General features: G+C 40.2%; 1 protein-coding gene across 1 annotated transcript in view; it reads left to right on the top strand.

Moving 5' to 3' along the window:
* Positions 1-14066, top strand: part of LOC139751130 (uncharacterized) — a 95565-nt gene extending 81499 nt beyond the window's left edge. The window contains exons 5-9 of the mRNA XM_071666230.1: positions 6122-6270; positions 6634-6697; positions 7461-7609; positions 10814-10980; positions 12564-14066. Of these exons, the coding sequence (XP_071522331.1) occupies positions 6122-6270; positions 6634-6697; positions 7461-7609; positions 10814-10980; positions 12564-12709 (675 nt within the window). The 3' untranslated portion in view covers positions 12710-14066. The remainder of the gene's footprint in view (positions 1-6121; positions 6271-6633; positions 6698-7460; positions 7610-10813; positions 10981-12563) is intronic.
* The last annotated feature ends 3235 nt before the right edge of the window (positions 14067-17301 follow it).

Below are 17301 nucleotides of genomic sequence, written 5' to 3'. Positions count from 1 at the left end.
ATATCTAAATATCAGTATATTTATTTATTATTTATTACACTTTGTCATTGTCTTCCGTGTTAGCGAGGTACCGCAAGGAAATAGACGAAAGAATGGCCCAACCCATGCACATACAATGTATATACATACACGTCCACCCATGCACATATACATACCTATACATCTCAATGTATACATGTATATACACACACAAACACATATACATATATACACATGTACATAAATTCATACTGTTTGCCTTTATTCATTCCCGTCGCCATCCCACCACACGTGAAATGACAGCCCCCTCCCACCCACATGTTCGTGAGGTAGCACTAGGAAAAGACAACAAAGGCCACATTCGTTCACACTCAGTCTCTAGCTGTCATGTATAATGCATGGAAACCTCAGCTCCCTTTCCACATCCAGGCCCCACAGAACTTTCCATGGTTTACCCCAGATGCTTCCCATACCCTGGTTCAATCCATTGACAGTATGTTGACCCTGGTGTACCACATCGTTCCAATTCACTCTATTCCTTGCACGCCTTTCACCCTCCTGAATGTTCAGGCCCCGATCACTCAAAATTTTTTTCACTCCATCTTTCCACTGTCAATTTGGTCTCCCACTTCTCCTTGATCCCACTTTCTCTGACACATATATCTTTGTCAATCTTTCCTCACTCATTCTCTCCATGTGACCAAACCATTTCAAAACACCCTCGTCTGCTGTCTTACCCTTTCATTACTTACTCGATCAAACCACCTCACGTCACATATTGTCTTCAAACATCTCATTTCCAGAACATCCACCCCCCTCCGCACAACTCTACCTATTGTCCACGCCTCTCAACCATATAACATTGTTGGAACCACTATTCCTTCAAACATATCCGTTTTTGCTTTCCAAGATAATGTTCTCGACTTCCACATATTTTTCAACATTCCCAGAACTTTTGCCCCCTCCCCCACCGTATGATTCACTTCTACTTCCATGGTTCCATCCGCTGCCAAATCCACTCCCAGATATCTAAAACACTTCACTTCCTCCAGTTTTTCTCCATTCAAACTTACCTCCCAATTGACTTGTCCCTCAACCCTATTGTACTTAATAACCTTGCTGTTGTTCACATTTATTCTCAGCTTTCTTCTTTCACATGCCTTACCAAACTCAGTCACCACCTTCTGCAGTTTCTCTCCCCAATCAGCCACCAGCGCTGTATCATCAGCAAACAACAACTGACTCACTTCCCAAACTCTCTCATCCACAACAGACTGCATACTTGCCCTTCTTTCCAAAACTGTTGCATTCACTTCCCTAACAATCCCATCCATAAACATATTAAACAACCATGTAGACATCATGCACCCCTGCCGCAAACCAACATTCACAGAGAACCAATCACTTTCCTCTTTTCCTGGGCATACACATGCCTTACATCCTCGATAAAAACTTTTCACTGCTTCTAACAACTTGCCTTCCACACCATATATTCTTAATACCTTCCACAGAGCATATCTATCAACTCTATCATATGCCTTCTCCAGATCCATAAATGCTACATACAAATCCATTTACTTTTCTAAGTATTTCTCACATACATTCTTCAATGGAAACACCTGATCCACACATCCTCTACCACTTCTGAAACCACACTGCTCTTCCCCAATCTGATGCTCTGTATATGCCTTCACCCTCTCAATCAATACCCTCCCATATAATTTCCTAGGAGTACTCAACAAACATGTACCTCTGTAATTTGAGCACTCACTCTTATCCCCTTTGCCTTTGTGCAATGGCGCTATGCAAGCATTGCCCGTATAACCACATATACATACATATATATATCACCATATACCCACATATACATATATACACATGCACATATTCATACTTGATTGTCTTCATCCATTCCTTTCGCTACCCTACCCCACAGGAAGCAGAACTGTTACCCCTTGCTTCAGCTGAGCAGGGCCAGGAAAACAACCAAAAAGGCCACATTTGTTCACACTCATTCTCTAGCTGTCATGTGTAATGCACCAAAACTACAGCTCCGTATCCACATCCAGGCCCCACAAACCTTTCCATGGTTTACACCAGATGTTTCACATGTCCTGATTTGGTCCATTGACAGCATATTGACCCCAGTATACCACATTGTTCCAAGTCACTTTATTCCTTGCATGCCTCTCACCCTCCTGTATGTTCAGGTTCTGATTGCTCAAAATCTTTTTCACTCCATCTTTTCACCTCCAATTTGGAATCCCACTTCTCCTTGATCCCTCGACACATTTAATGTCTTTGTCAACCTTTTCTTACTTATTCTCATATGTCTGAAGCATTTCAACACACCCTCTTCTGCTCTCTCAACTACACCCTTTTTATTACCACACATCTCTCTTTCCCTTTCTTTACTTACTGGATCAAACCACCTCACACCATGTATTGTCCTCAGACATTTCATTATCAACACATCCACCCTCCTCTGTACAACCCGATCTATAGCCCATGCCTCGCAACCATATGATATTGTTGGAAGTATTATTTCTTCGAACATACCCATTTTGCTCCGAGATAATGTTCCCTTTCTACACATTCTTCATTGCTCCCAGAACCTTCACCCCTTTCCACAACCTGTGACTCACTTCCTAAGTTCCTTTCACTGCCAAGTCCATTCCCAAATATCTAAAACACTTCAATTCCTCCAATTTTTCTCCATTCAAACTTACATCCCAATTAACTTGTCCCACAACCCTACTGAACCTAATAACCTTGCTCATATTCACATTTACTCTCAACTTTCTCCTTTCACACTCTTTTCCAAACTCAGTCACTAACTTCTGCAGTTTCTCACTTGAATTGGCCACCAGTGGTGTATCATTGGTAAACAGCAACTGACTCACTTTCCAGGCCCTTTCATCCCCAGCAGACTACATACTCGCTTGTCTCTCCAAAACTCATGCATTTACCTCCCTAACCACCCCATCCATAAACAAATTTAACAACCATGGGGACATCACACACCCCTGCTGCAGGCCGACCTTCGCTGGGTACCAATCACTCTCCTCTCTTCCTACTTGTACACATACCTTACATCCTTGATATAAACTTTTCACTGCTTCTAGGAGCTTACCTCCCACACCATATACTCTTAAGACCTTCCTCAAAACATCTCTATTAACCCTATCATATGCTTTCTTCAGAACCATAAATGCTACATTCAGGTCCATCTGTTTTTCTATTTTTCATACGCATTCTTCAAAGCAAACACCTGATCCTCACATCCTCTGCCACTTCTGAAACCATGCTGGCTTCAACCTCTTTATACCCTCCCATACAATTTTCCAGTAATGCTAGACAAACTTATACGTATAGTCTGTAGTTTGAACACACCTTTATCCCCTTTGCATTTGTACAATGGCACTATACATGCATTCTGCAAATCCAGTGGCACTTCACCTTGATGCATACATACATTGAATATCCTTACCAACCAATGAACAGCACAGTCATCCAGATACCCATTTTATTGACCAACTCTAGGGGTGGATGAACAGCTAGGATGAGTGTGGACCTATTATTACAACCAGGATTTGAACCTATGCGCTCGACCCTGGGTGGCCCGTGAATGCATCAGTCAGGAATGCTAACCGCTACACCACATGAGTTTATTAAGTTAAGTTATCCCTGAAGAATGGATGGGTGATATCTTGGGTGTTGGGTAAAGTCTGGGATTGATTAGAGGATAAGAGCTTAGGAAGGAGTAGCACTACTGTTGAAACTGGAGTTGTGGGAGGGTGTGATAGAGGGTAAGGAAGTAAATTTGAGTTTGATATGGGTAAAACTGAAAGTGGATGGTAAGAGGTGGGTGATTATTGGTGTTATGCACCTGGCCATGAGAAGAAAGATCATGAGAGGCAAGTGTTTTGGAAGCAGCTGAGTGAGTGTATCAGCAGTTTTGATGTATGAGACCTGGTGGTAGTGATGGGTGATTTGAATGTGAAGTGAAGAGGCTGTTGAGGGTATCACTGGGGCTCATGAGGTACTCAGTGTTGTGAATGGAAATAGTGAAGTTTGTGGAGTAATGTGCTAAAAAAAAAACTGGTGATTGGGAATACTTTGTTTAGAAAGGGATATACTCAAGTTTACATATGTAAGTGGGAGAGATGGTCCCCAGGCATTATTAGATTATATGATAATTGATAGGCATGTAAAAGAGAGACTTTTGGCCGTAAATGTGCTGAGAGGTGCAGCTGGTGGGATGTTTGATCACCATCTTATGAATGCAAGGGTAAAAATTTGAAAGACTGCCTGGAAAGTGAGTCACTAGTTTGTTGATGATACAGCATTGGGGGCAGATTTGAGTTAGAAACTACAGAAGTTGATGACTGACTTTGGAAGTGTGTGAAAGGAGAAAGTTGAGAGTAAATGTGAATAAAAGCAAGGTTTAACAGTGTTCTGGGACAAGGTGGTTGGGAGCTAAATTTGAATGAGAAATATTGGAGGAAGTTAAGTATTTTAGATATCTGGGAGTGGACATGGCAGTGAATGGAACCATGGAAGTGGAAATGAGTCTTAGGGTAGGGGAGGGGGCAAAGTTTCTGGAAGCACAGAAGAATGTGTAGAAAGAGAGAATGTTATCAGGTAGGGAAAAAATGGGTATGTTTGAAGGAATAGTAGTTCCAACAATAATTAATGGTTGCGAGGTATGGGCTATAGATAGGGTTGTACAGAGGAGGATAGATGTGTTGAAAATGAAATGTTTGATGACAGTATGTGGTGTCAGGAGGTTTGATCAACTAAGTAATAAAAGGGTGAGAATGATGTGTGGTAATAAAAAGACTGTTGTTGATAGAGTAGAGGAGGGTTTATTGAAATGGTTTGAACATATGGAGAGAATGAGTGAGGAAAGGTTGACAAACATGATGTATGGGTCAGTATTGGAGGGAACTAGGAGAACTGGGTGACCAAATTGGAGATGGAAGGATGGAGTGCAAAAGATTTTGAGCTATTAGCACCTGAACATGCAGGAAGGTGAAAAGCATACATAGAATTGTGAATTGGAATGATGTGTTGTACTGGGGTCAATTTGCCATCAGTGGATTGAAGCAGAGCATGTAAAATGTCCAGGGTAAACCATAGAAAGGTCTGTGGGAACTGTGGTTTTGGTGCTTTAAACATGACAGCTTGTGTATAGAAAACTGTTGATATATAAGTTGAATAGGGTAACTTGTAACTTGCATGAAAATAACAATAACACATTTACATTTAAATGCATTTGTCAGTTTTATTTGATAATCAGAACAGTGAGAAAATACTTAACCTAATTTCACTGTCAACCATACTTACATGAGCTCAGCATAGTGACAACAACTGTACCTGGATAAGTTTCCTCTTCCTGACCTCATTCAAATTGGATGGCATTTACTTTTGGTATGCAAAGATACCTTATTTGGTAGGCAGCTGTGATTAGCCAGAAAAATCCTGTCTTGTCAGTTACCCAGCATTCCTGCAGAGTGCACTCACTACTTTAGCATCAATTATGCAGCTGTCTTGTAAATTTGTGATTGTCTCATAGGCATTGATTATAATAATTTTGATTTAGTGGATGTTGATCTGTTTTCATTTTAGAATGTTTTTTTATTGTAAGAAAGTGATCTTCTTTATGATATAGAGGAACAAGTTGCAATTCTTCAGAGGATTGTACATTCACAATGTTATTCACTTTTTTCCTTCAGTTACTCTTTCCAATATATATTGTGTGATGATTGGACCATCTTTCTGTATATCATGATCTTTTGGTCATCTTTTATGGTGATGATCAGGTAGAGTTTGGTAACCTTTTGCAGGGGTCTTAGAATCATCTCTCAGATAAGATTAATTGGATAGATATAGTACATGGGGTGATTTACTGTCAGTGGGGTGCATCAGGATAAATGGTCCAAAAAAGAAAGCTGTGGAATAGTTTTGGCATGCTCTTTTTTCTGTATTTTACATGACGGCTAGAGAGTGGACATGTGCAAATAATACCATTTTTTTTTTTTTTAATTGAGACATTTGTGTATAATTTTTTTCATTTCCCTGTTTATTACTTTTTATTTCATCATTCCTAATCATTCATGGCTATTTTGTATTTGGGCAGGTGCTGGATGTGGAGACCCGCAAAGTGAAGGCTGTTAAGTTGGTGGACTTGAAGGGCTTGGACAATTCTACATTGAACTCGTACAAGAATGAGATCTCCATCTTGCAAAGACTGCAGTGGTCGGATAGAGTGATCCGACTATATGATTAGTAAGTGTTCTGCTTTGGTTAGTTGTATTGTAGTCATAGCTTTATATGCATATATAAAGCCAATGGATGTCATTTATATCGAATTATTTTCAGGTTCTCCCAGAGATATTTGTAGAGATGTTGAAGAGCTGTTGGTGTGTTAACGTAAGGTAGGGCAACTTGGATTGGTGTGATGTATGTGTGGTAAAATGGTTTTGAGGGCAGATTGGTTCATTAGTTAAACCTTGTGCCATCATTAGTTGGGGATTTGGTATCAGATGCAGCAGCCTAGCTAAGTGGACCCTGAGTTGTGCTAGTTTCCTCATGCCGGTTACATCTTAAGGTCGAGGCACTAAAAGCTAAGATGCAGCAATGGTGTTCCAGTTGTGGAGATAATTTTGTTGTGGCCACCCCCTTGAGGGAGCTCCCACAGGGAATAGGCATTAAAGTTTGACATATCTAAAAGGGGAAGTGTCAGTGTTCCATTTTGCTGTTGTTGGATGAATTAAGCTACAGAATCATTAAGAGAGTATTTTTATGTAGAAATATTAATTTTTATTTTTTAGTGATGAGGGTGGATAACCATACAGGCAGAGGTGTGAGGGATGTTCTTGGGCTGTGATTCTGGTTACATGTCTAAGTGTTAATGTATTGTGTGTTTTTATTTTTGACATATAGGTGGTTGATGGGTTTAGTCATTATACATTATAATAGCAAAATTATTAGGTTCAGTAGGGTTGAGGGACAATTTAATTGGGATGTGAGTTTGATTTGAGAAAAGCTGGAGGAAGTGAAGTGTTTTAGATATCTGGGAGTGGACCTAGCAGTGAATGGAACTATGAAATCGGAAGTGAGTCACAGGGTGGGGGAGGGGGCAAAAGTTCTGGGAGTGATGAAAAATGTGTGGAAGGAGAGAACATTATCTCAGAGAGCAAAAATGGGTTTGTTTGAAGGAATAGTAGTTCCAACAATGTTATATGCAAGGCATGGGCTATAGATAAGGCTGTTCAGAGAAGGATGGATATGTTGGAAATGAGATGTTTGAGGACAATTGTGGTGTGAGGTGGTTTGATCAAGTAAGTAATGAAAGGGTAAGAGAGATTTTTTTTTTTTTTTAATTGAGACATTTGTGTATAATTTTTTTCATTTCCTGTTTATTACTTTTTATTTCATCATTCCTAATCATTCATGGCTATTTTGTATTTGGGCAGGTGCTGGATGTGGAGACCCGCAAAGTGAAGGCTGTTAAGTTGGTGGACTTGAAGGGCTTGGACAATTCTACATTGAACTCGTACAAGAATGAGATCTCCATCTTGCAAAGACTGCAGTGGTCGGATAGAGTGATCCGACTATATGATTAGTAAGTGTTCTGCTTTGGTTAGTTGTATTGTAGTCATAGCTTTATATGCATATATAAAGCCAATGGATGTCATTTATATCGAATTATTTTCAGGTTCTCCCAGAGATATTTGTAGAGATGTTGAAGAGCTGTTGGTGTGTTACGTAAGGTAGGGCAACTTGGATTGGTGTGATGTATGTGTGGTAAAATGGTTTTGAGGGCAGATTGGTTCATTAGTTAAACCTTGTGCCATCATTAGTTGGGGATTTGGTATCAGATGCAGCAGCCTAGCTAAGTGGACCCTGAGTTGTATGTAGTTTCCTCATGCCGGTTACATCTTAAGGTCGAGGCACTAAAAGCTAAGATGCAGCAATGGTGTTCCAGTTGTGGAGATAATTTTGTTGTGGCCACCCCCTTGAGGGAGCTCCCACAGGAAATAGGCATTAAAGTTTGACATATCTAAAAGGGGAAGTGTCAGTGTTCCATTTTGCTGTTGTTGGATAATTAAGCTACAGAATCATTAAGAGAGTATTTTTATGTAGAAATATTAATTTTTATTTCTTAGTGATGAGGGTGGATAACCATACAGCAGAGGTGTGAGGGATGTTCTTGGGCTGTGATTCTGGTTACATGTCTAAGTGTTAATGTATTGTGTGTTTTTTATTTTTGACATATAGGTGGTTGATGGGTTTAGTCATTATACATTATAATAGCAAAATTATTAGGTTCAGTAGGGTTGAGGGACAATTTAATTGGGATGTGAGTTTGATATGGGTAAAACTGAAAGTGGATGGTAAGAGGTGGGTGATTATTGGTGTTATGCACCTGGCCATGAGAAGACAGATTCATGAGAGGCAAGTGTTTTGGAAGCAGCTGATGAGTGTATCAGCAGTTTTGATGTATGAGACCTGGTGGTAGTGATGGGTGATTTGAATGTGAAGTGAAGAGGCTGTTGAGGGTATCACTGGGGCTCATGAGGTACTCAGTGTTGTGAATGGAAATAGTGAAGTTTGTGGAGTAATGTGCTAAAAAAAAAACTGGTGATTGGGAATACTTTGTTTAGAAAGGGATATACTCAAGTTTACATATGTAAGTGGGAGAGATGGTCCCAGGCATTATTAGATTATATGATAATTGATAGGCATGTAAAAAGAGAGACTTTTGGCGTACATGTGCTGAGAGGTGCAGCTGGTGGGATGTTTGATCACCATCTTATGAATGCAAGGGTAAAAATTTGAAAGACTGCCTGGAAAGTGAGTCACTAGTTTGTTGATGATACAGCATTGGGGGCAGATTTGAGTTAGAAACTACAGAAGTTGATGACTGACTTTGGAAGTGTGTGAAAGGAGAAAGTTGAGAGTAAATGTGAATTAGAGCAAGGTTATTAGGTACAGTAAGGTGGTGAGGGACATGTCAATTGAGAGGTAAGTTTGAATGGAGAAAAACTGGAGGAAGTGAAGTGTTTTAGAAATCTGGGAGTGGATTTGGCAGTGGATGGAACCATGGAAGCAGAAGTGAGTCACAGGGTGGGGGAGGGGGCGAAGATTCTGGGAGTGTTGAAGAGTGTGTGGAAGTCGAGAACGTTATCTTGGAAAGCAAAACTGGGTATGTTTGAAGGAATAGTGGTTCCAACAATATTATATGTTGCAAGGCATGGGCTATAGATAAGGCTGTTCAGAGAAGGATGGATATGTTGGAAATGAGATGTTTGAGGACAATTGTGGTGTGAGGTGGTTTGATCAAGTAAGTAATGAAAGGGTAAGAGAGATTTTTTTTTTTTTTTTTTTTTTTTTTTCGCTGTCTCCCGCGTTTGCGAGGTAGCGCAAGGAAACAGACGAAAGAAATGGCCCAACCCACCCCCATACACATGCCTTGATTCAATCCACTGACAGCACGGCAACCCCGGTATACCACATCGCTCCAATTCACTCTATTCTTTGCCCTCCTTTCACCCTCCTGCATGTTCAGGCCCTGATCACACAAAATCTTTTTCACTCCATCTTTCCACCTCCAATTTGGTCTCCCTCTTCTCCTCATTCCCTCCACCTCCGACACATATATCCTCTTGGTCAATCTTTCCTCACTCATTCTCTCCATGTGACCAAACCATTTCAAAACACCCTCTTCTGCTCTCTCAACCACGCTCTTTTTATTTCCACACATCTCTCTTACCCTTACGTTACTTACTCGATCAAGATGTGTGGTAATAAAAAGAGTGTGGTTGAGAGAGCAGAAGAGGGTGTTTTGAAATGGTTTGGTCTCATGGAGAGGATGAGTGAGGAAAGATTGACATAGAGGATATATTTGTCTGAGGTATAAGGAACGAGGAGAAGTTAGAGACCAAATTGGACGTGGAAGGATGGAGTGAAAAAGATTTTGAGTGATCGGGGCCTGAACATGCAGGAGGGTGAAAGGCGTGCAAGGAATAGAGTGAATTGGAACGATGTGGTGTACTGGGGTTGAAGTGCTGTCAGTGGATTAAGCCAGGGCATGTGAAGCGTCTGGGTAAATCATGGAAAGTTGTGTGGGGCCTGGATGTGGTAAGGGAACTGTGGTTTCAGTGCATTATACATGACAGCTAGAGACTGAGTCTGAACAAATTTGGCCTTTGTTGTCTTTTCCTTCTTTTCCTAGCGCTACCTCGTGCACGTGTAGGGGAAGGGGGTGTCATTTCTTGTGTGGCAGGGTTGTGACGGGAATGAATAAAGAGAGCAAGTATGAATTATGTACATGAATGTATATGTATGAGTACGTTGAAATGTATAGGTATGCATGTGTGGACGTGTATGTATATACATGTGTATGTGGGTGGATTGGGCCATTCTTTCATCTTTTTCCTTGCGCTGCCTCGCTAATGCGGGAGACAGCGACAAAGTATAATAAAAAATGATAATGATCTTGCATAAGGATAAACTTTTACCTCGTGCCTTCTCCCCATGAATGGTCAAAATTGTGTTGTGTGTGTTTGCAAACAAGTGTGTGTGAAAAGAGTGCACAACTGCTTCCAAAGACAGAATGATAATTGGAATGTATGTGAATATTTACAGTTTATTGAGAACATTACCTATGATATGTTCAGATTTATTGTATTTAAGATATGATTTTATCTTCTATATTGCTTTTATATCATAAACAGTGTTTATGAAGAAACATTATGGTTTCAAGAATTGTAGAGTATAATGAATTACAGTACATGACAAAATCTAAATTTGATATTTTCATTAGTGAGTTGAGTGGCAGCCGCTTGAACCTGGTGATGGAGAAGGGGAACTGTGATCTAGCCTCCATCTTAAACAATGTCCGGAACAAAAAGGCTTCACACATCTCCCCATTCACTATCCAACACTATTGGCATGGCATGTTGCTTGCTGTCCAGGCAATTCACAAGGAAGGTCAGTTGAAGAGTGTGATATTTTTGTCTGAGGTGCAATAATCATGTTACATACTGAAGCTGATACTCATGCTGCTGCTGCTTTTTTTTTTTTTTTTTTTCAAAGATGCACACCAACTCATGGTTTTAATGTTCACTCAGAGGAAGGTTAAAAGAACAGCATTGTCCTCTTGACCCTGACCTATGCAGCTGAGACATAGACCTGCAATGCCACAGAGGTTAAGAATACAAGTTGTGGAAATGAGTTATTTGAGAGGAGCATGTGGTATAACTAGAGGAAATAAAGAAAGCAGTGAGGGGATGTATGGGAGATTGGATATGGTTAGGTATGCAAAGGTAATTAATTGTGGAGTGATAAATTTGAATGAAATTTAACACTTAAGGTAGTTTGAGCATGTGGAAAGAATGCAGGATGAGGAAGAGTTGAAAAGGAGAGTGTATGATAGTATGATTAAATGGGTACAAGTGCAAGGGAGACCACTTATTGGAAAATAGGGGAAGAGCACTGGAGGGAGAGATATGGGGGAAGAATGTATGGAATCATATAAGTGATGGGGGCATGTAAGGAGGGAATGGGCATCAGAGGTATAGATAGATAGAATTTTTAATCATGTGCAGTGAAGGCATGTTTTGTGTTAGGGTCTTGCTTAATGACTAAACAGTGTGTTTATAGATCAAAAGAAAAAGAAAGACATGTATGAGTACAGATAGGTTTTTCACTGTATAAATGGGGGGAGAGTTAGAAAAGGTATATATGTTATTGAGACCTAGAGATGGATATCATTATTGTCTTTGTGAGCCATCTCAAGAAAATTATTTTCATTTGTAAATGAAAGATTTGGAGAATAGATTAACTTTGTATGGTACTCTGTGACCAGTTTGTTATTCATTTTGAGTCTTTAAAGAATCATGTATTTTACTGTTTCAAAGAGAGATAGTATAAAGTCATCAGGTTTTTGTGACTGTATTTCCCAATTTTTAGCCTGTTTATCTCTAAATAAGTTGCAATCCTCTGGGTTAAATTTAAGGGGTTATGTAATTGTTTGTGTAGAATAACCAACTTTGCACAGACAACAGTACCATCATGCTGATTGTCCTCTCAAGTTGATACAGGATTTTGGAGCTGAGAACACATTCTCCTTTTTCATTGTACATATTAGATTGTTTAAATCTGAAATATTTTTCTTTTTGAGCTGTGAAATGAGAGGGTGCTTAGAGTTTGCATGAATTTTTTTGAATAATGATTGGAACTAGTTTCAAAGGGGAGGAGACTGAAATGGCAATAGTGAGTTGGAATGAAGTATGTATGGGGAAAGGAATAGATCTGGTGATCAGTGAGGTCTGCCTTGAACCTATGGCATGTAGGAATTTGTATTTGCAACCATACCATTTAGATTGAAATGGTGCATCATATACCATATAGATATGTAGATTGTGTAGTTAACAGCAGCCAAGTAAGGGCATCATCATAGCTTTTTCAAACCACCGAAATTTGAGAATGATTGTGTGCTGTAATTTGATGCGTGTTATGCCAGATACTTCTCATTTTCCATATATTCACTGGTTATGTCTCTCTCTTTGCAGGCATCATTCACTCTGATCTAAAACCAGCCAACTTCTTATTGGTTGATGAAACCGTGAAACTGATTGACTTTGGCATAGCGTCAGCCATCCAGCAGGACATGACAAGTGTTATTAAGGACAATCAAGTGAGGAAAGATGCACCATAAAAGTTCATCCTGGTTGGAGCCAATTTGTAATTAGATTTGTGTCGTGGAGCTGTGTTGTTATAAGATAGGATGTCTTTAAATTTTGAAGTTAGCAGTTCATTATTTGAAGTAGCAGATCTATGTGATACTAAATTGTTTTTATATAGGTGCTGCTATGATGTACATCTTCATATCACTTGCTCTTTGATGTCATTCATTTGTTTTTCCAACATAGATGTGTAATTTGTAGCTTTTAGGCATGAACTTTCACATTTAGATGGGCTTAAGCTGGGCACCATAGGTTTTGGAAGAACTGAGCTTGCTGATGGGTTTCTCTTGTTATAACTTTAGGCTAAGTATAGTATAGTAGCTCTGTTTATTTAATGCTTCTTACTCGTCTTTTAATTTTTACGTTTGCCAGTTCTGACATTCATTGCACCTTTCATTAATTTCCTGCTCCAGTATTAACTTCCATGGATTACTCCAACATTTGGAAAACCCACTGGGTAGGAATACAGGTCAAGAAATAAAGTGATGATGTGTGTATCTTTGTGGAGTGAGTGCTAGACAGTTGAGGATCATGTGTTCAGTATCTTTGGTGTGGAAGTTGCATCTTGGGCATGAGGGGTCTAACATTTGGAAAACCCACTGGGTAGGAATACAGGTCAAGAAATAAAGTGATGGTGTGTGTATCTTTGTGGAGTGAATGCTAGACAGTTGAGGATCATGTGTTCAGTATCTTCGGTGTGGAAGTTGCATCTTGGGAATGAGGGGTCTTCTTATGTATTGAATCAGCTTTTGCTATGTTAGAGAGATGGTTGGTGCCTAGAAAGTAGAAAAAAGTGTAACTTTCACATCCCTTAGGAATGTAGTTCTGCATTCAAGTCTGTCTGGTTTAGTGAACTTAAGACTGTTTTGTGAGTGTGTTTGTTTAAAGCTTCTTCATTCATTATGGAAGGACCATGCTTTTTTTAAAAACAGAGATATACATAAGTATATGTATGTAAGCAGGAGAGGTGGCCAGAGAGCGTTATTGGATTACGTGTTAATTGATAGGCGTGTGAAAGAGAGACTTTTGGATGTTAATGTGCTGAGAGGGGCAACTGGAGGGATGTCTGATGTCCATCTTTCCACCTCCAATTTGGTTTCCCACTTCTCCTCGTTCCCTCCACCTCTGACACATATATCCTCTTTGTCAATCTTTCCTCACTCATTCTCTCCATGTGACCAAACCATTTCAAAACACCCTCTTCTGCTCTCTTAACCACACTCTTTTTATTACCACACATCTCTCTTACCCTATTATTACTTACTCGATCAAACCACTGCACATCACATATTGTCCTCAAACATCTCATTTCCAGCACATCCACCCTCCTGCGCTCAACTCTATCCATAGCCCACGCCTCACAACCATACAACATTGTTGGAACCACTATTCCTTCAAACATTCCCATTTTTGCTTCCTGAGATAATGTTCTCGACTTCCACACATTCTTCAAGGCTCCCAGAATTTTTGCCCCCTCCCCCACCCTATGATTCACTTCTGCTTACATGGTTCCATCCGCTGCCAAATCCACTCCCAGATATCTAAAACACTTCACTTCCTCCAGTTTTTCTCCATTCAACCTTACCTCCCAATTGACTTGACCCTCACCCCTACTGTACCTAATAACCTTGGTCTTATTCACATTTACTCTCAACTTTCTTCTTTTACACACTTTACCAAACTCAGTCACCAGCTTCTGCAGTTCCTCACATGAATCAAGCCACCAATGCTGTATCATCAGCGAACAACAACTGACTCACTTCCCAAGCTCTCTTATCCACAACAGACTGCATACTTGCCCCTCTTTCCAAAACTCTTGCATTCACCTCCCTAACAACCCCATCCATAAACAAATTAAACAACCATGGAGACATCACACACTCCTGCCGCAAACCTACATTCACTGAGAACCAATCACTTTCCTCTCTTCCTACACGTACACATGCCTTACATCCTCGATAGAGTTGATAGAGATGCTCTGTGGAAGGTATTAAGAATATATGGTGTGGGAGGCAAGTTGTTAGAAGCAGTGAAAAGTTTTTATTGAGGATGTAAGGCATGTGTACGTGTAGGAAGAGAGGAAAGTGATTGGTTCTCAGTGAATGTAGGTTTGCGGCAGGAGTGTGTGATGTCTCCATGGTTGTTTAATTTGTTTATGGATGGGGTTGTTAGGGAGGTGAATGCAAGAGTTTTGGAAAGAGGGGCAAGTATGAAGTCTGTTGGGGATGAGAGAGCTTGGGAAGTGTCAGTTGCTGTTCGCTGATGATACAGCGCTGGTGGCTGATTCATGTGAGAAACTGCAGAAGCTGGTGACTGAGTTTGGTAAAGTGTGTGAAAGAAGAAAGTTAAGAGTAAATGTGAATAAGAGCAAGGTTATTAGGTACAGTAGGGTTGAGGGTCAAGTCAATTGGGAGGTGAGTTTGAATGGAGAAAAACTGGAGGAAGTAAAGTGTTTTAGATATCTGGGAGTGGATCTGGCAGCGGATGGAACCATGGAAGCGGAAGTGGATCATAGGGTGGGGGAGGGGCCGAAAATTCTGGGAGCCTTGAAGAATGTGTGAAGTCGAGAACATTATCTCGGAAAGCAAAAATGGGTATGTTTGAAGGAATAGTGGTTCCAACAATGTTGTATTGTTGCGAGGCGTGGGCTATGGATAGAGTTGTGCGCAGGAGGATGGATGTGCTGGAAATGAGATGTTTGAGGACAATGTGTGGTGTGAGGTGGTTTGATCGAGTAAGTAACGTAAGGGTAAGAGAGATGTGTGGAAATAAAAAGAGCGTGGTTGAGAGAGCAGAGGAGGGTGTTTTGAAATGGTTTGGGCACATGGAGAGAATGAGTGAGGAAAGATTGACCAAGAGGATATATGTGTCGGAGGTGGAGGGAACAAGGAGAAGAGGGAGACCAAATTGGAGGTGGAAAGATGGAGTGAAAAAGATTTTGTGTGATCGGGGCCTGAACATGCAGGAGGGTGAAAGGAGGGCAAGGAATAGAGTGAATTGGAGCGATGTGGTATACCGGGGTTGACGTGCTGTCAGTGGATTGAATCAGGGCATGTGAAGCGTCTGGGGTAAACCATGGAAAGCTGTGTAGGTATGTATATTTGCGTGTGTGGACGTATGTATTTACATGTGTATGGGGGTGGGTTGGGCCATTTCTTTCGTCTGTTTCCTTGCGCTACCTCGCAAACGCGGGAGACAGCAAAAAAAAGAAAAAAAAAATGATTTACCAGGAATACTCAACAAACTTATACCTCTGTAATTTGAGCACTCACTCTTATCCCCTTTGCCTTTGTACAATGGCACTATACAAGCATTCCGCCAATCCTCAGGCACCTCACCATGAATCATACATAATTAAATAACCTTACCAACCAGTCAACAATACAGTCACCCCCTTTTTTAATAAATTCCACCGCAATACCATCCAAACCCGCTGCCTTGCCGGCTTTCATCTTCCGCAACGCTTTTACTACCTCTTCTCTGTTTACCAGATCATTTTCCCTAACCTAAGCTGTGTTATATTTGCTTTTGATAGGCTGGATGACATGGCTGATAAGGCATAGTTTAGTTTAAGGAAGGGTATATGAAATGTTTGTTGTGGATACTAAGGGATTCTCTTTCATTGCAGTATGACTATCTGTCTATATCTTTGATGCCAGTTCCATTATGGAACTCCCTCAAATTGGTAGCCATGGCAGTAGTTGCCATAACTAGTAAATTCCAGTGCCACTTCTTACCATTTAGTGCCTCATCCTTAGCAGGCCACTGGCAGAGGGTAAATCTAGTGCATTGTTTGCACTGGATTTCTGCCTGATTCTCTAGCCTAATGTCCGTACCTACTACTTTTTTTTTTTTTTTATACTTGTCGCTGTTCCTTTCATCCACCACCCCATAATTCTCCACTCACCACGCATATTCTTCCTAACAGTTCTGGTTTACGAGCTCCATTTGTTCCACTGAACATAATTATACAAGTTCTATCTGTTAGACTAAAATTTATATTATCCAGGTATTCTTTCCAGTCACTGACTCTCTGTAACCACTTTCCATAATATCTTTGCAAAGTCTTTTTTTCACAGCTTCTCTTACTGTTATTAACTGTACATCCGAAAATTCATTAATATATCTACTGGAAACTCTATATAAGTGTTGCACTACTAAGTTGTTGAATATTTCTTCAAATCCCATTTTAGTCGGGAACTTTTGAACTCAACATTTTTAGCCCAAGTCCCTCACCTAGACCATGCTTCCATGTTTCTGAGCCCTAGTATTAATCATCTCGTTTCAACTACCTCCTTACTGACCGAACCTACTGTACTAAGTAATTTTTATAAATCTATTTTCTTCACTTTCAAATCGTACACTTCATCGTCTCATGTGAGCTGTATCATCAGCAAATAAACTATATTCCAGCTCTCTCATAAAAGACTTCATTTGCCCTCTTTCAAGATCTGATCACACTCCAACAAATTAAACCCGACATAACTACCCCTACATCACTATACTTTATGTAATGTTTTACAATTCCCTCATTCTGTTATTGTTTTACCATTTGCCACAGTGG

The sequence above is a fragment of the Panulirus ornatus genome, chromosome 11 (genome assembly GCF_036320965.1).
Source record: "Panulirus ornatus isolate Po-2019 chromosome 11, ASM3632096v1, whole genome shotgun sequence".
NCBI classification, from domain to species: domain Eukaryota; kingdom Metazoa; phylum Arthropoda; class Malacostraca; order Decapoda; family Palinuridae; genus Panulirus; species Panulirus ornatus.
This window is presented reverse-complemented; position numbering and strand designations above follow the sequence as displayed.